This window comes from Nomascus leucogenys, chromosome 3 (assembly GCF_006542625.1).
Source record: "Nomascus leucogenys isolate Asia chromosome 3, Asia_NLE_v1, whole genome shotgun sequence".
Taxonomy (NCBI): Eukaryota; Metazoa; Chordata; class Mammalia; order Primates; family Hylobatidae; genus Nomascus; species Nomascus leucogenys.
Window position 1 is genome coordinate 46701154 of NC_044383.1, and position 21344 is coordinate 46722497.

The 21344-nt window shown below is 37.9% G+C and overlaps 1 protein-coding gene across 5 annotated transcripts in view; it reads right to left on the reverse strand.

Annotated features, from left to right (window-relative positions):
• Positions 1 to 14197: 14197 nt before the first annotated feature.
• Positions 14198 to 21344, reverse strand: part of A1CF (APOBEC1 complementation factor) — an 87081-nt gene continuing 79934 nt past the window's right edge. For all 5 annotated transcript variants that reach the window (XM_012505857.2, XM_003255157.3, XM_012505856.2 and 2 more), the window contains one exon: positions 14198 to 21054. In XM_012505857.2, the coding sequence (XP_012361311.1) occupies positions 20903 to 21054 (152 nt within the window). In that variant the 3' untranslated portion in view covers positions 14198 to 20902. The remainder of the gene's footprint in view (positions 21055 to 21344) is intronic.

The window sequence follows — 21344 nt, forward strand, 5'->3', positions numbered from 1 at the left end:
ATTTGCTGAGGAGTGCTTTATTTCCAATTATGTGGTCAGTTTTGGAAGAGGTGTGGTGTGGTGCTGAAAACAGTGTATATTCTGTTGATTTGGGGTGGAGAGTTCTGTAGATGTCTGTTAGGTCCACTTGGTGCAGAGCTGAGTTCAATTCCTGGGTATCCTTGTTAACTTTCTCTCTCGTTGATCTGTCTAATGTTGACAGTGGGGTGTTAAAGTCTCCCATTATTATTGTGTGGGAGTCTAAGTCTCTTTGTAGGTCTCTAAGGACTTGCTTTATGAATCTGGGTGCTCCTGTATTGGGTGCATATATATTTAGGATAGTTAGCTCTTCTTGTTGAATTGATCCCTTTACCATTATGTAATGGCCTTCATTGTCTCTTTCGATCTCTGTTGGTTCAAAGTCTGTTTTATCAGAGACTAGGATTGCAACCCCTGCCTTTTTTTGTTTTCCATTTGCTTGGTAAATCTTCCTCCATCCCTTTATTTTGAGCCTATGTGTGTCTCTGCATGTGGCATGGGTTTCCTGAATACAGCACACTGATGGGTCTTGACTCTTTATCCAATTTGCCAGTCTGTATCTTTTAATTGGAGTATTTAGCCCATTTACATTTAAGGTTAATATTGTTATGTGTGAATTTGATCCTGTCATTATGATGTTAGCTGGTTATTTTGCTCGTTAGTTGAAGCAGTTTCTTCCTAGCCTGGATGGTCTTTACAATTTGGCATGTTTTTGCAGTACCGGTTCTTCCTTTCCATGTTTAGTGCTTCCTTCAGGAGCTCTTTTAGGGCAGGCCTGGTGGTGACAAAATCTCTCAGAATTTGCTTGTCTGTAAAGTATTTTATTTCTCCTTCACTTATGAAGCTTAGTTTGGCTGGATATGAAATTCTGGTTTGAAAATTCTTTTCTTTAAGAATGTTGGATATTGGCCCCCACCCTCTTCTGGCTTGTAGAGTTTCTGCTGAGAGATTTGCTTTTGGTTTGATGGGCTTCCCTTTGTGGGTAACCCGACCTTTCTCTCTGGCTGCCCTTGACATTTTTTCCTTCATTTCAACCTTGGTGAATCTGACAATTATCTGTCTTGGAGTTGCTCTTCTTGAGGAGTATCTTGTGGCATTCTCTGTATTTCCTAAATTTGAATGTTGGCCTGCCTTGTAGATTGGGGAAGTTCTCCTGGATAATATCCTGCAGAGTGTTTTCCAACTTGGTTCCATTCTCCCCATCACTTTCAGGTACACCAATCAGACGTAGATTTGGTCTTTTCACACAGTCCCATATTTCTTCAAGGCCTTGTTTGCTTCTTTTTATTCTTTTTTCTCTAAACTTCTCTTCTCACTTCATTTCATTCATTTGATCTTCCATCACTGATACCCTTTCTTCCATTTGATTGAATCAGCTACTGAGGCTTGTGCATTCGTGACATAGTTCTCATGCCGTGGTTTTCAGCTCCATCAGGTCCTTTAAGGACTTCTCTGCATTATTATTCTAGTTAGCCATTCGTCTAATTTTTTTTCAAGGTTTTTAACTTCTTTGCCACAGGTTCGAACTTCCTCCTTTAGCTTGGAGTAGTTTGATCATCTGAAGCCTTCTTCTCTCAACTCGTCAAAGTCATTGTCCATCCAGCTTTGTTCCGTGGCTGGTGAGGAGCTGTTTTCCTTTGGAGGAGGAGAGGTGCTCTGATTTTTAGAGTTTCCAGTTTTTCTGCTCTGTTTTTTCCGCATCTTTGTGGTTTTATGTACCTTTGGTCTTTGATGATGGTGACGTACAGATTGGGTTTTGGTGTGGATGTCCTTTCTGTTTGTTAGTTTTCCTTCTAATAGTCAGGACCCTCAGCTGCAGGTCTGTTGGAGTTTGCTGGAGGGCCAGTCCAGACCCTGTTTGCCTGGGTATCAGCAGCGGAGGCTGCAGAATAGCAGATATTGTTGAACAGCAAATGTTGCTGCCTGATCATTCCTCTGGAAGTTTTGTCTCAGAGGAGTACCTGGCCGTGTGAGGTGTCAGTCTGCCCCTACTGGGGGGTGCCTTCCAGTTAGGCTACTTGGGGGTCAGGGACCCACTTGAGGAGGCAGCCTGTCTGTTCTCAGATCTCCAGCTGCGTGCTGGGAGAACCGCTACTCTCTTCAAAGCTGTCATACAGGGACATTTAAGTATGCAGAGGTTTCTGCTGCCTTTTGTTTGGCCATGCCCTGCCCCCAGAGGTGGAGTCTACAGAGGCAGGCAGGCCTCCTTGAGCTGTGGTGGGCTCCACCCTGTTCAAGCTTCCCAGCCGCTTTGTTTACCTACTCAAGCCTTGGCAATGGTGGGTGCCCCTCCCCCAGCCTCACTGCTGCCTTGCAGTTTGATCTCAGACTGCTGTACTAGCAGTGAGTGATGCTCCTTGGGTGTAGGACCCTCCAAGCCAGGTGCAGGATATTATCTCCTGGTATGCCATTTGCTAAGACTGTTGGAAAAGCGCAGTATTAGGGTGGGAGTGACACGATTTTCCAGGTGCCATCTATCACCCCTTTCTTTGACTAGGAAAGGGAATTCCCTGACCCCTTGCACTTCCTGGGTGAGGCGATGCCTCGCCCTGCTTCGGCTCATGCTTGGTGCGCTGCACCCACTGTCCTGCAACCACTTTCCAACATTCCCCAGTGAGATGAACCCGGTACCTCAGTTGGAAATGCAGAAATCACCCGTCTTCTGTGTTGCTCATGCTGGGAGCTGTAGACTGGAGCGGTTCCTATTTGGCCATCTTGGCTCCTCCTCCACATAGTCTGTGTTTTAAGGGCCTTGTTTGGAGGTAAAGACATTTCTATGATATATTGGATCTCATAATTAATTGGTAGATCTTCTGCAATCCTTGGGTTCCAGCCTCATCTCTGTCCTTAAGTAGCTATGTTTTGGGTATCACTTATCCTTCCTCAGGTTAATTTCCACATTTGTAAAATAGAAACTTGGAAAAATGTTCTCTGAAGTCTTGGAATGATGGGTGCAGCATGTTTTCAGGAGTCAGATAGTATTTAGAAATTCTTATTTGCAAGGTTGGTAAGATAGTTAGGCAAATTTAGTTCATCTCTATGTCTCTTTCTGTTTTCTTGTCCATTTTGGTAGTTAATAATATTGGTTGCATAGTTACTGTGAGGTGTGTTCAGAATAAATGGCAAAAATTCCTCTTGCAGTGCCTGCAACCCAATGGAGAATACTAGTTAGTTCCAGTTCCCATTCTTCAGTTGAAATTTTTTCTGCAAGATTAAATGCCAAAGAGACCAGAATTCCCCAGATTCCTTCAAAGTCTCTAAGTGTCATTAGCCAAATAGGCCACTGGATGTCATACTTGATCTAAGCTACTGTACACATACTGTCCAGTGCACTGTGGCTTGGACAATCTTAGGTTTTTAGGAATACAATAGACTTTGGCAATCTTCGAGGCCAGAGTTTAAAAACTGTGGGTTGTAGGCAAGTTTTATTTTGCACACATTTTATTTTTCTCAGTATTCATTGTACTTGGATGCATCGAGGCAAAAGGTGCACTCTTCAGAATGATCAGAGTTGACACAACTGTGTCCTACTCCCTGGAGTCTTACAGGTGTAATTCACTCATTTGGGTCACCCAACTAGTTCCTTAAGGGAAGGGAGCGTAGGAGCCCTTTATGTCCTTTTGCAAAAGAGAAGCCTGACCAGCTAGGCACCTTACATGGTTTGACCAAAACACAGGTTAAATTGGTTATAAATCTGGACCTAGAACTCAGGTCACTGAACTCCCCAGTTGGTCCCTGGCATTGAGCCAGGCACTTTAGAGCCACATCAAAATTATGTACCTTTAGGAAATTTCTACTATGCAGAAGCAGATGGTATGAATCATTATCTGGTTCTGCTTCTCTCCTAAGCTCCGTCGAATGACAAGCCACAGAATATTCTGGCCTTCACACTGACACTTGATTGGGTGTTTTATCTCATGAATATTTTATCTCATGATTTTGATTCAGGGATGGGACTGTGGTTGGATTATGAGTCCCAAGGCACTTAGCAGAGAAACATTAGGCTAACAATAAAGTCCACAACCTCTAACAGGAAATCAGTAAGACAAGTCAAGGGTTATGATTTATCCCAGCTCTTGTTAGAAAAAGCAAGCAAAGAGAGCTCACTCTGAGTACTAATAAGTTATAATGTAACCATACACATGCATGGTGGGTACACACCCTTAAAAATAGGAGTTTAAATTTTCATAACTGTTAGATGGAAGATATAGGCTAATATTGCCTTCAACTATACCCACTGCCTTTGGAAAGGCAGGAAGCATCATCATCTTTCAAATTAAGCTCTCCCTGGTTGTGTTCTCACTAAAATTTTAGATTATTTGTGGGATGATGGTGGCAGAATTGCAGACCTATAGGAGCTACCAAAACAAGAATGAGTCAGGTCTCCTTATAAAACATTTTACTACCTGGGGCACTTGTTCTGAGATCCTGCACAAGTTGGGGAGCATGTGGTTCCTTCCCTGGGGACCCAGAAATGTGGACGGTGAGCCATTTCTCTCTCTTCAGTTAATGAATTCTGAAGGTTCTTAAGGAAGCTCACAGGCAGGCTCTTTAAAGTCTTTTGAAGAACCTTGATGTCAATGATTAAAAATATTAGCATAGCCTATTAGAAGTGGAACAAATATGAAAGAGCATCAAGCTGATTTTCACATAACAAAATCAGAAATGGGGGTCCGGAGATGATAGAGGACTTGCTGAAGGGCAGACAGCAATTTAGCTGAGCCAATGCTTTCTTATACCCAGAAAGTATTTACTGCTTTTGCTATTTTATGCTCATTTTGTTTTTCCTTTTTCTATTGAGGTATTATTGACATGCAATAAATTGCACAAATAAATTACAGAAATAAAATTATAACATTTGATAAGTTTCGACATGTCTATTCTCACAAAACCATCATCATAGTCAAGATGATGAACAAATCTATCACCCTGGAAAGTTTCCTAGTGCTGCTTTGCCCCTCTCCCCAAACAATCACAACCTGTGTTGTCTCACTCTACATGCACTTGCATATTCTAGAATATAATATAAATGGAATCATGCAGTATCTACTCTCCTTTGTTTGGCTTCTGTTGTATGCAACATACTTATTTTAACATTCATCCATGTTGCAGCATGTTTACATTTTAGTTGCTGAGTAGCATTCCATTGAATGAATGTGCCACAATTTGTTTATTCCTTCATTCACCCGTTGGTGAATGTTTGGGTTTTATTCCAGTTATTGGCTGTTACAAATAATGCCACTATGAACATTCATGCACAAGTCTTTGTATGAATACATGATTTTGTTTCTCTTGGGTCAATACCTAGGAATGGAATGGCTGGATTATATGATAGGAATATGTTAAACTCTTTTAAAAAGCAGTGTTATTGAAGAGCAATTGATACATAATACATAGTACACATTTAAATTACACAATTTGATAAACTTTGACATATGTATGCACCTGTGAAAATGTCAACACATTCAAGATAGTGAGCATATCAGTCACCCACAGATGCTTCCTGGTGTTTCTTTGTAATCTCCCTACATTTCTCAGCTCCAAACTCAGGGAAACTGAGTTTGTCTGTCACTATAGGGTAGTTTCCATTTTCCAGAATTGTTTAAAATGAATTAATACTGTATGTGTTATTTTATGTTTGAGTTCTTTCACCCAATGTAATTATTTTCCATTTCACCCATGTTGTAGCATATCAATAGTTTATTTCTTTTTTCTTGATGAGTCGTGTTCCATTGTATGGATAGATTTTGATTATTACAGAGAAAGCTGATAGGAACATTCATACGTAAGTTTTTATATGGAAATATGCTTTCATTTATCTTGGGTAAATATACAGAAGTGGAATGGCTGAATCATACAGTGAGTGTACCTTTAATTTTCTAAGGCACTGCCAAATTGTTTCAAAATTCATTGTATCATTTTACATTCCCAAGAGCAGCGTATAAGACTTCCAGTTCTTCTACAACCTTGCCAACATTTCTTACAGCTAGTCTATTTAATTTTAGCTAGTCTAATACATGTATAGGGATATGTAATTGTGATTTTAGTTTGCATTTCTCTAATGACTAATGATGTTGAACATCTTTTTAGGTAATTTTGTCCTCTGTATATCTTCTTTGGTGAAATGTCCATTCAAATCTCTGTCCATTTTTAAAAATGAGGCTTTTGCTCTTAGTGTTAAATGTTGAGAGCTCTATATCTCCTAGATACACAGACTTTATAAGATATATTCCTTGCAAAGATTTTCTCCTAGTCTGTGGCTTGTTTCATTCTCTTTTAAAGACCAGAAGTTTTAAATTTTGATAAAGTTCAAGATATCAGTTTGGTTTTTTATAGATCATGCTTTTGGTGTTATATCTAAGAAATATTTGCCTATCTTAGGGTAACAATATTTTTCCTATGTTTTCTTCCAGATGTTTTATTGTTTTAAGTTTTAAATGTTTTTCTAGGATGCATTTTGAGTTAGTTTTGCTGTATGGTGTGAGATATGAATCGAACTTTATTGTTTTACCAATAGATATTCAATTGCTTTCATCACCCTTTGTTGAAACAACTATGTTTTCTCCACTGAATTAAGTTTACACATCTGTCAAAAATCAATTAGCCATATATATATATATATATATATATATAAAATCTTCGGACTCTATTTTGTTCCATGGATCTGCTTTAATATCTGACACCAATATTGCAATGTCTTAGTTACTTTAGCTATAAAATAATTCTGAAAGTCAGGTAGTACAAGACTTCAAGCTTTGTTCTTCTTTTCAAAGTTGTGTTAGCAGGTCCTATATGCATTTTCATATAAATTTTATAATCATCTTGACAACTTCTAAATAAACCTGCTGGAATTTTGACTGGGGTTGCACTGAAACTATTATTGGGGAGAATTCACATTTTGGCAACATTGGGTCTTCTGACCCATGAACATTGTGTATCTCTCCATTTATTTGGGTTTTCTTTATTTACTCTCAGCAATGTTTATAGTTTTCATTGCATAAGTCTTTTATATCTTTTTAAAACATTTATCCCTATTTCATATTTTTTGATGGTATTGCCAGTTGTATTGCTTTTTAAATTTCAACTTTGGGTAGTTTGTTGCTAGTATATAGAAATAAAATTGATTTTTGTAGATTAATCTTATACCCTGAAACCTTGCTAAACTCACTTATTGTTTTTTTATTAAGAAAAAATAGGACAAATGAACAAAGAAATGATAATAAATAATAGGACAAATAAATAATATGACAATAAAGCTACTTTTATTTCTTCTTTAAGAGCAAATTTATTCTTATTTCTTAAAGAAGAAATAAGATACAAGTAGCTTTATTGTAGAGTCTACTGAATTTTCTATTTGGACTATTATGTTGTATTTAAATAAAGACAGTGTTACTTCTTTCTTTCCAGTCTGAAATTTTAATTTTTACTTGTTCCATAGAGAAATGAACCTGAAAATTTCTGTGAAAACCCTACTAGGCTACATTTGCAGATTTTTGTGATAATGATGTCTGTTATTTTTATGATGCTTACCATGTCAGGCACTGTGATAGGTATTTTAATGTATATAATTTCAATGAATCCTCACAGTAACCCTGTGAGGGAGACATTATGATTTCTCTTTAACCGATGAAGAAACAAAATCAGGGAGTTTAAGTGATTTTCCAAGATCAAATAGTGAGTACTCCCAAGCCAGTGCTCATGCCACTCTGCAAGGTAGCATGGGATTAAAAAGCCCAATGGGAGTCATGTTGAGGTGGACCTCGAGTGTTAGAGTAGCAAGTCTCAGCCCATAAACACAACATAAAGAAAACATTGCTTTATTTTTCTGCAACTCAACTTGATTTTTCACTGAGCTCCCATCTTATTAGACAGGTAAAAATAAAAATTTGCTAAGACTCATCTTCCCATTCTTGAGACTCTGCTGCAATCCTTAGTATCCTGTATAGTGCCAGAATATAGCCACGGAAAGGGAGAGTTTGGTCTTCATCATTGGGTCATAGAGACGATTTAGGAGAAGGCCAATGTCTCTGTCTCTACAGTGCCTTTCATTCCCTTAGAGAAGCCCTTGCCATGTTTGAGGCATGGATATATAGCCCAGGCTGCTTGAACTTGTTCTGCAGCCATTCTTTGAGATTTTGTTACTTCTGGATGGTGCTGCTTGGAAGTCGGAACTAAATTCCCTATGTTCTTGGTTCTTGAGGTCTCTTCCTTCTCTCTCTTCCCATCCCCATGATGTTTTGTGGATGAGGATATGCATTTCTCCCTTTGCTTTTCTGTGATAGTTTGTCTCTCCTTTTGTCACTTTCTGCCACCCTTTCAGTTTCTTCAAATACCCCACAAATTCTTCCAGTCCCTAAAGCTTTTGAAAAACCACAGCCAGAAAGCCTTGCAGGAAATCTCTGTTTGATATTTAGCCAGATACTTTTACTGAAGCAATAATAGACAGTTGGACCTACTAAGAAAGGGGAAGAAAACAGTGAGAATAGAAGAAAGTTAATATAGAGAATATTTATATAGCCATGTAAGCTAAGAAATCTGTAGTTAATTCCATAGATCAATATTTCAAGTATTGGTTGTGGAAAAGTTTCACTTTTTAAAATAAGCTGTTTATTAAGTGGTTTTGTTAATGATACCTTCAGTTTTTTGAATATGTAATGATGAGGAAAGTGGAAATTTACAGTGGTATCATTCATTGGTATGCTGATTGATTGGTAATGACTACCTGGAGCTCTGTGCTGAAAAGGATTCTGAGGCTGTGACTTAGACCAATAGGAGATCAATGAGTCATTCCTCAATGTCTGCCAAGGGTATGGGAGAGGAGAGTGTCTGCCCATGTGCCAGATATTTGCTTTCCCTGGGGTGTTTTATCGTATTTATTATTGTTAGGAGCATACAGAGGGGATAGAAAATCTGGCAAGTGGCAAGGAAGTAGGCCTTGTGGTAGTAATATGTTGACTGTGTGCTACTGAAACAATATTGGTCTGTGATATGGTTTGGCTGTGTCCTGGCCCAAATCTCAACTTGAATTGTATCTCCCAGAATTCCCATGTGTTGTGGGAGGGACCCAGGGGGAGGTAATTGAATCATGGGAGCTGGTCTTTCCCATGCTATTCTCATTCCTGTGTCCCAGCCACTCTAGCCATGGCTGAGAGGGGCCAACATACAACTCGGGCTCTGGCTTCAGAAGGTACGAGCCTCAAACCTTAGCAGCTTCCACGTGGTGTTGAGGCTGCAGATGCACAGAAGTCAAGAATTGAGGTTTGGGAACCTCTGCCTAGACTTCAGAGGATGCATGGAAATGCCTGGATGCTCAGGCAAAAGTTTGCTGCAGAGGTGGGGCCCTCATGGAGAACCTCTGCTAGGGCAGTGTGGAAGGGAAATGTGGGGTCAGAGCCCCCACACAGAGTCCCTACTGGGGCACTGCCTAGTGGAGCTGTGAGAAGAGGGCCACTGTTCTCCAGATCCCAGAATGGTAGATCCACTGACAGCTTGCACCGGGTGCCTGAAAAAGCCGCAGACACTTAATGCCAGCCTGTGGAAGCAGCTGGGAGAGAGGCTGTACCCTGCAAAGCCACAGGGGTGGAGCTGTTCAAGACCATGGGAACCAACCTCTTGCATCAGCATGCCCTGGATGTGAGACCTAGAGTCAAAGGAGATCATTTTGGAGTTTTAAAATTTGACTGCCCCACTGGATTTTGGACTTGCATGGGCCCTGTAACGCCTTTGTTTTGGCCAATTTCTCCCATTTGGAACAGCTGTATTTAACCAATACCTGTACTCCCATTGTATCTAGGAAGTAACTAGCTTGCTTTCAATTTTATAAGCTCATAGGTGGAAGGAACTTGCCTTGTCTCAGATGAGACTTTGGACTGTGGACTTTTGGGTTAAGTTGAAATGAGTTACGACTTTGGGGGACTGTTGGGAAGGCATGGTTGGTTTTGAAATGAGAGGCCATGGGATTTGGAGGGGCCAGGGGCAGAATGATATGGTTTGGCTGTGTCCCCATCCAAATCTTAACTTGAATTGTATCTCCCAGAATTCCCACATGTTGTGGGAGGGACCCAGGGGGAGGTAATTGAATCATGGGGGCTGGTCTTTTCCATGCTATTATTGTGATAGTTAAGAAGTCTCATGAGATCTGATGGGTTTATCTGGGATTTTCGCTTTTGCTTCTTCCTCATTTTCTCTTGCCGCTGCCATGTAAGAAGTGCCTTTCACCTCTCACCGTGATTCTAAAGCCTCCCCAGCCATGTGGAACTGTAAGTCCAATTAAACTTCTTTTTCTTCCCAGTCTCAGGTATGTCTTTATCAGCAGCATGAAAACAGACTAATACAGTCTGCCCACCACTGTTAGTCACATGTTTCAATTGATAGTCTCTGCTATAGAGTCTGAGAGTCTGAATCAGGTATTTATAAAACAGTGGCAGAACTGGGGCCAGAATCTGGACTTTTGCTTCAGAGTTCACTCTTTTCATGGAAACTATATCAGGTGTCCTTGTGAATGTTCAGACTTAGAGGATTTTTTTTTCTTAGTGTAACTTTTTTGGATCTAAAGTTGTTCATATTATGACATTGCTCAGGAAAAGGAAATTTTACTCAGAATTGCTTGAAATATGGGAGCCAAAGATACCACCCACTTGCTGTTACTTAATATCATTCCTGGTTCTCAGAAGTCCAGATTCTCCTCTCTCTTCTCTCCCCTCCATTTTTCTTTCGCTTCCATTTCCTCCCTTTCTCTCTTTCTTCCTTCCTCTCATTTTCCTCCACTCTATCCCATACTCTCTTTTATCTGTTCCTTTATCCCTTTTTTCTTCCTCTCAACCAGCATTTTTAAGCACCTACTTTGTATCAGATACATAGCACTTCTTTAACTTCTTATCTTCTCCAACATTGGGCATATGCTTCTGGATATTGACATCAGCAACAGTTATCCATAAACTCAAAACTTGAGTTGGTTTCTCTGATTTTGCACAACAGCTTCAGTGACTCTCAGGTATAAGCACATATGAATTCCCTGTAACTTTATAACTTCTCACTGTTATATTAATCGTCGATTGCTGTGACTCTCAGATGATAAACACATTCACATTCATTGTAATTTTTTAGCTTTTCACTGTTACATTGGTTATTAGTTACTTCACAAAAAATTATCCTGAAGCTTAACAGATTAAAATAACATTTATTATATCACTGTTCCTGTGGGGCAGGAGCCAGGTGCAGCTGGCTTGGTTGTCTGCTTTGAAGTTTATCATAAAGTCCACTCAATGTATTAGCCAGGGCTGCAGTCCTCTCAAAGCTCTGCTGAGGAGTGACCCACTTCCAAGAGCAATCATGTGGTTGATGGCAGGACTCGGTTCCCCATGGGCTGTTGGCTGCAGGCTACCTTCAGTTCCTTGCCATGTGACTCTTTACACAGCCCAGCTTACAATATGGCAGCCAGCTTCATCACAGTGAACAGGCAAGAAGAGCCAGCAATGTGAAAACCACAATCTTTTATAACATAACCTTGGAAGTGATATCCGATCACTTTTGCCATATTCTGTTCATTAGAATGGAGTTACTAGGTCCACTATGCACACAAAGGAAGGAAATTATACGATTGTGTGAATACCGGGAAGTGGGGCCAATGGGATCCTCCCTACACAGTGACACTTTCAATGGGTGACAATACTTCGAGAAACTCTAAGGTAAATTGGCTGTTTCCTTTTAGCTGGTAAAGGCAGGGTAAAAGAGCTGAAATTGCCTTTGCAAAAATTACAACATTGAGAAAATTTTGACAGTGAAAGGGATCTGATGTAACCAAACCCCATCTTGCCTTTAAGCTCCAAGCTGCTCTTAATTATTCCTGGGCTTGGCCAAGCTAACCTTGAGAGACATTTAGTTTATAGTTTAAATAATGCTCCTTCCCTCGAACTAACTGCCTTTGTAAATCTCATGAAAGACTACCAGGTTAGGAGGGTGTAGAGCCTGAATTCTTCTAAGGTGTCCACTAAAGGATAACCAGCCATTATTCTGTAGGTCACAAAATTTGCAACTCCCCCAATTACTCTTGCAAATAACATCACTGTAGTAGAACCTAAGATTGGCCTTTTGAGGTGTCTTTTCAGGTTTTTGCATTTCTGACTACCTATGGCTTCACCTAAGCCCACTGACTCCCTCTGATTGGTCCCATAGCCCCACCCAGAAGCAAACTCCCTAGCCAGCCAAACTATCCTTGAGAAACCCTAGTCTCCGAATTTTCAGGGAGACTGAGTTGCATAATAACTCTATCTTCCACATGGTATGGCTGGCCTCATGTCTGTTAAACTCTTTATTGCAATGTCATGGTCTCAGTGAATTGGTTTTGTCTGTGCAGTGGGCAGACACCTCCATCAGGTGGTTGGATACAGAGGCAAGATTCGTAAGTACCCATCATGAAAGGCCAGCACCAGATGTTTTCATATACCTACTTAATTTAAACATCACATCCTTCCTGTGATGTAGGAATTTGTAGCAGACTTTGCTAGTTTTCTCTTGGTATTCATTCTTCCATTCTTTCATAGTAAAAGAATTTTTTCCTGCCTAGATAAAGACTACATTTCCCATCTTCTCTTGCAGCTAGGTGTGGCCACATGCTTAAATTTTGGCCAATGTGATATAAACTACAGTGTCCTGTGGCAGCTTCCAGTAGCTCTCCTAAAGGGACAGCTCATGGGTGTCCTTCCCTTTCTTTGTCCTTTCTCTATCTTTCTACTTGGATGTAAATCTTAGGCGATGAGATTGAGACTATTCAAGTAAAGCAACAAAAGGAAGCCTATGTTCATGAAACTGTGAAGCACAGTACCAGAATTGTACTGCCCTTTGGGACTTTTGGGTAAGAGACAATAAATTGCTATCTTATTTCAACTATTGCTGTTTGGGAATACTGTCACTGCCAACCAAACCTAATCCTAGCTAATTCAGAATTCGGCATCAAGAAGTGGGGTGCTACAGGTAACAGAAACTAAAATATGTGGTATTAGCTTAGGGCAAGCTTAGCAAACTTTCACTGTCAAGGACAGATAGTAAATATTTTAGGCTCTGTGGGCCATATATGGTCTTAGTTACATGCATGTTCTTCCTTTTTTTTTCTCTTTAAACTAACCTTTCAAAAATGTGAAAAACATTCTCAGCTCAACCTTTTAAAAACATAACAGTCGTTTTTAGCTCAAGGGCCAACAAACATCAGGCAGCTGGATTTGGTCCTGGAGGAATAGTTTGCTCTAGTTCTTAGGGATCAGCAGATGCCCCCAGGCAAATGTTGATTTCAGGGCCCACTTACCTTTCTGAAGTCATGTTTTCTCTATATTTTAATTGCTAAGTATTTCTCTTGTCCTTTTATGGATTGAAAAACAATGCATTTAATTATTAAAAGTTACATTTAATCTCAGAAGAGTGAACTTATATAGAAGATGTGAATCATGTAAAGAAGTTGTCAAAACCACTTCGCAGTTATGGATTATTAATATTCAGGTATTTACTCACAAAAAGAAAAACTTTTATTTTTAGGAAAGAAAAAATTAGGCAACAACTCATATTGATAACTTTTAAAACTTTATAATGGCACTTGAAAATTCAATTAAAACAATTGCATCATGCAGGAATTATACAATATTGCATTGTCTCTCATTTCATGTGATTTATGATTCTAAGATGCCCATTATGTTAATATCTTCCAAACCAAAGATTATTTTCCCAACAAGTGAATGGTGTACTTTTACTTAATATATTTAGATAGATCACAAAATTCTATAAAACATTGTACTAAAGTACAAAAATAAGTGCTTTATGCACACTTTTTAATACTGTCTTTGTCTCTTTTTTGGTACCTCAGCTAACTAACTTCACATAAATAAAAATAATAACAAAAAAGAAAAGAAGAAAGTGATTGTTAAACATGTGGAAACTATGGATGCATTTTGCTGACAGCTTGCTTTTCATTAAGATATAGGGAATAACAATATCGGGCTGTATTGCAGTCAGAAACATAGAAGAAAAGGAGAATTCTATGAAGGAATAAGAATAAAAATTCCAATGGTTACTTTAAATATTTAAGCCAGTGATAATGATGAATTGATTTAAATAGATTTATCTGTAGTCTGTGTGCCCAAAGATATCTTAGGAATTATGAAGAAAATGCCAAGTTTCAAAATAAAATTTACATTTGTAAAAAGGTATATGTACTTCACTGCAAATCATTTATTGCAAAGAAAGGCATGACTAAGGCTTGTGATACGGATTTTAAAATTTTATAAACACAGATATATTTAGAAAACAGAAATAGTTAATGGCCAAAATGTTTTCAAGTAAATAAAATGTGTAGGTACCTGCTCATTAATATCATAACTCAGCAGGTGAATTTATCAATTCCATGTTTGAATTCTCCTTCTGGACCGCTAACTAACCTTGTTCTCCTTCTTCTATCTTTGCATAGTCCTTTATATTTCTCCTGGGGGAAATATTTGAAAACTCGTTTTACTTAAATAACCGTAATAGGTCAAGTGTTAAATTCACCTTTTAAAAGGCTTATTGTATCAGTCCAGAGTTTGGCAATAATAGTGGAAACTTAAGGTTTAGAACAGAGTTGATTTATTTTCAGAATTCTAAGTGGCAAAACCTATCACGTGATGCAATTATATTCAATTTTGAAAAATGCAGAATGGACCATGAGACTGTGTGCCCCAATTAAAGAGAGAAGTAGGAAATATATGTATTTGTATTCACAGTTTCTGGTATAAGAGTAGGTGCATAGTAAACACAGGCTGATCATATATTCTCTGAAGAATAGATTTGTGGGTTAATAACAACAGAGCCTGTAAAATTTGTTTAATTTCCAATGTTAGTAAAGAGAATAGAGGGAGGGGAAAAGGGAAATTTTATGAAAAAGGAAAATAATCTCTCAATATTATTTTCCATTAAAAATAATAAAACCTTTATATGACATGATGTGAGGATTTTTCGTGAAGAATGGTTGGTGAACAATCATAATGATGAAATCAAATGCAAGGGAATTAGTGTTGGAGCAAATTTGTGAAGCAGAAGGATAAAAGGCAATATCGTTTTTAAGGTGAAGGTTTACGTAAGACCTGTCTGTTTTGGGATAGAAGTAACTCAACTCAAGGAAGAAAGAAACCAGTAAATGCTCTAATACCCTATTAGTGCCCTGTGGATCTCTACAGACCAAGCACGTGTCTCCAAGAGCTATCTTTTGTCTTGCCCCGCCGCCTAACCTGGCATAATAATGACTAGCTTGCTATGCCATATGAAGGCATAACTCAGGACTCACAGCCCAGGGGTTATGAGAGGAAAACTAGGACCAAAAATAGGCTGGGTAGAGAGATAGTTGGACAGAAAGTGGATTGCTGGAGATTTCAGAGGAGGAAGTGATCCATTCTTCTCTGTTTACTATGACCCTGCTCAGTCAGAAAAAGTAGCTGGGCTCTTTAGTTTAAGCTGTTATCTGCTTTGGAGAAGGCAAAGCCAATTCTACAAAATTAAAAACAACAAGAAAACAATGACAACCCATACAGATAGTGGTATGTGTGTATGTGTTGGGGGGCGGACACTGTATAATTTCTTGTCTAAACTGGGACACGTTTGGAAATAAGAGGGACCATTGTTAATATTTATAGAAGGACAGCAGACCTAAGCCAGGACTGTCCTGGAAAACCAGGATGTATTGTCACCTCAGAGAGACATTGGTAAACCCTGAATGGGGCTGATATTCTTCATTCTGCAAGAAGGCCTGTGGGCAGCTTACTTTTTTAAAGATACTGTTTCTTGGTATCTCCTATTCCCTTAGACAAAGTATCATTTGTGGAGAGAGAACAAGCTGTATTCTTCTTCTTGAATTTCTCTCTCAAAACAGGAGAAAAGTCTGTAAGGGGGAGGTAGGTACAGAAGTATTCCATATTTTATTCCAGGCATCTTTAAATGAATGAGGTATTTTGGTTTTCAGGTTATTTTCCCTTTCTAACTTGGCTATGAATTTCATTATTAGTGAGAGTACAAGGTTTTCTTTTAGCTTTCCTACAAAACCAGGGAGAATTGGGGGTACATAAAGTTTGCAATCTCCCACAAATGAGCCTACATATATATTGCTATCTATATTAAACCTATGCATTCTATTTTCTGTATAAACATTGTTAGACAACATGGCTTTAAAAATGTTGGACATTTGGAGGGCAATGGAGTATTCTGTACCCATTTTTCATTTAATAAAAAAAGCTTAAATATTTTACTGTTTCAGAGAGGGAATGGGAGTCAGAAAAATCCCATTTTCCTTAGTTTCACTCATTATAGTGCAACTTGCTTTGTTTTTCTAATGTTGGCAAACACAAACATAGAGCCTGGTAGATACATTACACTTTCTATGAATATGTTCTAGTAAAATTCAGAGCATTTTCAAGATATTATTCAAGCAAACTAAAATTTCAAAATCAAATTTGACAGTTTAACAAAACCTAATTGACAGTGCTTGCATGTCAGGTAGGAATACTTATTGCCTCATTTCTTTCTGTCTTCCAATAAGTATATACAAAATCTTAAGTTATCCTATTAATATTTTCTTTTTAAAAATATTTATCCAAAGTTTCCTTGTAGTGCTATGTTAGAAACTTAGTTTTATCTTTAACAGATGTATTTACAATATATGAAAGTGTATCTACAATATATAAAAAGTGCCAAGTTTCTAGTCTAATTTTTAGATACATTTTCTTCCCCCTGGGAACTTTTATATGAATGCAAGAAGAGAATAATCATGATTTTATGTGAATATTGAGCACATTGTTCGTTTTTTGTTGTAAGTTACTTTTAGGAAATTTTAGTGTTGGAGTTATTGAATAATAATATACTTTATCAAACTTCATAGGTTAGAATGCAATGAAAATTTACCCCAAATATTAACTTGATTGCCCTTTATTCTACAAATGGCACACCTAAGAACCTCCCTGTCTATGTGGATTCTAATTGTGGCCCAGTTGTCCAAGACAAAATTATAAAACAGTCATTTAGAATATAATAAAAATTAATAAAAATGGAAAATTATATTGATGCAATATTTTGCTAATCTATGCAATCAGAATAATATTTTTTCTAAAAAAAACTTTTAAGTAAAATAAAAACCAATTTCCTGCACAGCTATTATCGGTATATACTTATAGTTTAATTTCTATTCCATCTTGAAAAAGTTAAGAAACTGTGGTTTGGAAACAGGTCCCTTTTTGTTAGATATTTATTTTTGCTTTTTTGGAGACAGAGTCTTGCTCTGTCACCCAGGCCGGAGTGCAGCGATGTGAACATGGCTCACTGCAGCCTTGCCCTCCGGGCCTCCAGCAATCCTCCTGCCTTAGCTTCCCAAGTAGCTGGGACCACAGGCCCACACCACTACACCTGGCCAATTAAATTTTCTTTTTTTTTTTTTGTAGAGGCGGGAGTCTCTCCATGTTGCCCAGGATGGTCTTGAACTCCTGGCCTCCAGCAGTCCTCCTGCCTTGGCCTCCCAAAGTACTGGGGTTATAGGCATGGGCCACTGTGCCAGATATTTTTTGAAATCCGTATTTTCTTGATATGAGGTAGCTTTTTAGCAGCATTTTGGGTGCTGCTTCCCAAACACAGTGTTGTTTGGCATGATACCAGATTGGAGGATATCCTAGTCATCTAGGAGAATTATATTTTGTTGCAGTTGAAGGTGCTGTTCTAGATCTACTAATGCAGTGGGAGAGAAATAAAGCAGTTTGAGAAGAGGCAGCATTTTTATAGGAAAGAAAATAGATACCCAATTGCATTGCTGATAAATTTCCTCCTACTTAAGCAACATTAGGCTGATTTTAATTATCAATAAGCTATTAATTACCAAAATTTAGAGAACTAATTCAAATTTACTGGATGTTCCTAAATTATTGTTTTGCTATTATCACCTGGTTGGGTGACTAATTTTAATTTTTTCTATAAAGAATTAGGAAGCATTCAAATAAGAAATTATAGAAAAATTGATAGTGATGCAGAAGGTATGAAGATATTAAATAGGTGCTAATTTCTTAAGTCTGAAAATATAAACCTATGCAAAATTAGCCTTTGGTTCTACCAGCAATTTAAAAAAGCCCGTTGTCTTAATAATTTTAAACTTATGGTAGCAGGACTTGCTCTATCTACCTAACTTGGGGAAAGTAAAAATAAACATATGGCATGGTAAACACATTAACACTTTCTATGAATATATTTTAATGGAATTCAAAGTATTCCCTAGATATTACTAAAATAAGGTAAAATTTTAGCAAAAAAACCAAAACCACATCTACCTACTTACACAAAACTGGCTCTAAAGAGGTAAATGGTGTGATAACTTGAGATGGTGTTCCAGTGGTAATTTTCTCAATACTTTGGTATTATTGTATGTTTAGGTGTCTGCTCTTAATATTGTAAAAAAGCAATTATGACTTTATCCAGAATAATGGTTTTTTTTCTCATAAAAAGATTCATGTATTAAGTAATCTTTTCATTGCGATTAAATTTAAAACTTCTCTAAATCAAACCTAATTTGCATTGACAAGACATCCAGAATACCCTTTGCTATTTATTTGCAAAGATTTTAAGGAAAATCAGAACTTTTGCTCCTAGAATTTGGAATGCTTTTTAGACTCAGTAGAAATTTGCCTGCCCCAGTGGACATTTGTTATGTCAATGTAATCACTGTCTTTGAGAATAAAAGCAGATCTGTAGGGGAGTGTAAATTTGGATCTAAGAATTGTTTTAGGACAAGGTTGTTTTACTTTCTCATTTTTAGAGTTAGTTTGAAGCCTACATAAGTTACATTTAAATTCATACTATTTATGGGATAAATATGATTTGGTTATTTGTCTTAACTTAGATGATTTTTTAATTGCATTTTTCTATTTACTAAAAGTGAAATAAAAAGGAAAAGAAATAAAGAGATAGAGTATAAATACAAGAATATAGCAATTCCCAAACCTAGGTGTACATTGAAATCACCTAGGGATCATTAAAAAATACTGATGCCAGGCACCTATCCAAAGAAATTCTAGTGTAAATGTTATGAGATATGATATTGGCATTAGTATTTAAAAAGCTCTCCAGGAGATTCTAATGTACAGCCTACTTTGGGAACTACTGTCCTAGGAAATATTAGAAGCTAAATGTAAAATAGAAAACACAAGGCCTTTCAGAGTTTCAGCTGTAGCCTTGGAGGCTTCGTTATCTCATTGGAGTTAGGACAACTGAAATGTTACAAGTACTTCTGATTGTGATTGAAATTTACCTGATTTTGATTAGAATCTGGCCTGCTTTTTGATCACAGAATTCCATTAAGGAATTGACGAGATTTTCCATGTCTTTGTGTTTATGTTTTCCTTTGTGTTCTGTGAATTTTTTTAAAGGCCAAGGGATTTTTAAAAAATGAAAATTCTAGTACTGTGTCTTAAACTACTAGTGAGATTGATGTAGGAGTAACAGGTATTTGGTGTTGGACTTAGATTACTTATGTTTGAACAAAGCAATCATTTACAAGTATGGCAAGAAAGTAGTGCCTTCTCTTTACCTCTGTTCCGGGTTTTGTAGCACCATTGCCCTCCCCCAGCTTCATCATCAGGTGTTCCTGGAGAAGAGGCCTAGGACTCTAGGGGGAATTTGGTAAATAACACCCATGCTGATTGTCTGAAACAGTTTCTAATCAGCAATGATTGATGTTAAGATTTCTCTGTGGCAGCTTCAAGACAAAAGGACTCCGGTATGGTGAAGCTGCCTGATACTTATTGAAACAAAAAGGAAGGAAAGTTAGAGGATTTCCTGGCGGATTTAAAATAAATGGGTTAGATAATTCAAAGCTAAACCCAAGTTAATATAAGCATTTCTGATTGCTAGATGGTGGGGTGGATACTGCAACAATATCAAAGAAATGAGAGCAAATCTGCACTTCTCTCTTTAAAATGACTTTTCAGTCAATTTGCTGAAAGGAAGAAGTATCATAAATGATATTCTGTATATCTGATTTACTTTTTTATGATATTAGGTAGGAGAAAAATGAGTCTGAGATGCTGAAAATCAATCAGTATGAAAAAGTCAAAAAATTTTAAATTAGAAAAGGTCATTTCATGTTGGCATGATTATTGGAAAAGGTAGGAGTTCTAGGGAAAAATAGGTGTGGACTAATGAGCTGAATAAACAATGGGGCCTGGATTTGTTTTAACCATATCTACAACATATCATATCTATTTCTAGGAAGCCCCCATGGGCTGCAGGGGACAGGAAGATCCTGATCTGTGACAAATCGACTGGATGGAATTTTCAGGCTGAAGAGAGGTTGAACCCACAAAATCTTGGACAGTCTTTCATGAGCTCAGGTCTGCAGTCATGCCCCACACAGTGAGCCATGGTGAATGCATTTTGAAAAGTAACCTCCTCCCTTCCCTTTTCCTCTTTGTGACTTTATGTATCACAAAAGCAGCTGTGAGCCAGAGGTAAGACTCTGGAGTTTACTTGGCTTAACTGGATTGTTACTGACTGCCCATGTCTGCTCCCTCCCTCCCAAATCTTGCCAGCTAAAAGATCTCTCTTCACCCTGGCAGGTTTTGTAAACATACTCCCCAAACACTCAGGAAGATTGGAAGAACAACTTTTGGGGTAGTGGCTCTCCAGCTTTCTGTTAAACAAAAGGCTCTTTAACATTTGATTTCATTTCAGAATAACGTTCTTACTTCACGATTCTATAATTGGTATAAGCTAGACAGTCTCTGGAAAAGCATTTCTTTAGGAAAGATATTATTTATGATCATTGGGGGACCGAGTTAGAGGTTTATTTCTTTTTTTTAATAGTTTTGTGTGTCTTATTCTTAAATTTAAAAAAGTATCTTCAGAAGGCGCCATATCCATCCCCTCGGGCAGTCACTGCAAAAGTTGGGTAGACCTCATAGGTTGTATATGCTGCTAAGTCTTGTCCAAGGGTTACCGCTTGCTTGAGCTGGGCTGCAGACACAGGTGCAGTTGCATTAGGGACAGCATATCCTGGAGGAAGAGGCAGAGAAAACTTCATGAAAGGAGTTCACATTTGCTCCCTTTTGGCTTATTTGTCTTCTTTTAGAAATACGAACATTTAACATATTGCTTAAAGCTAAAAGTTAATATATATGTTTTAAAAAGTGTCCTTAAGGACACAATAAGTGGACTCAGTGATTTTCAATGACATTTAAAAAGTCCTAGGACAATGTTCCCGAAAGTGGGGTCAACCACCTGGGTCAGAATCACTTTATACTTCAGAGAATTAGAGATGCTTGGGATAGGGTCCAAGAAAGAGA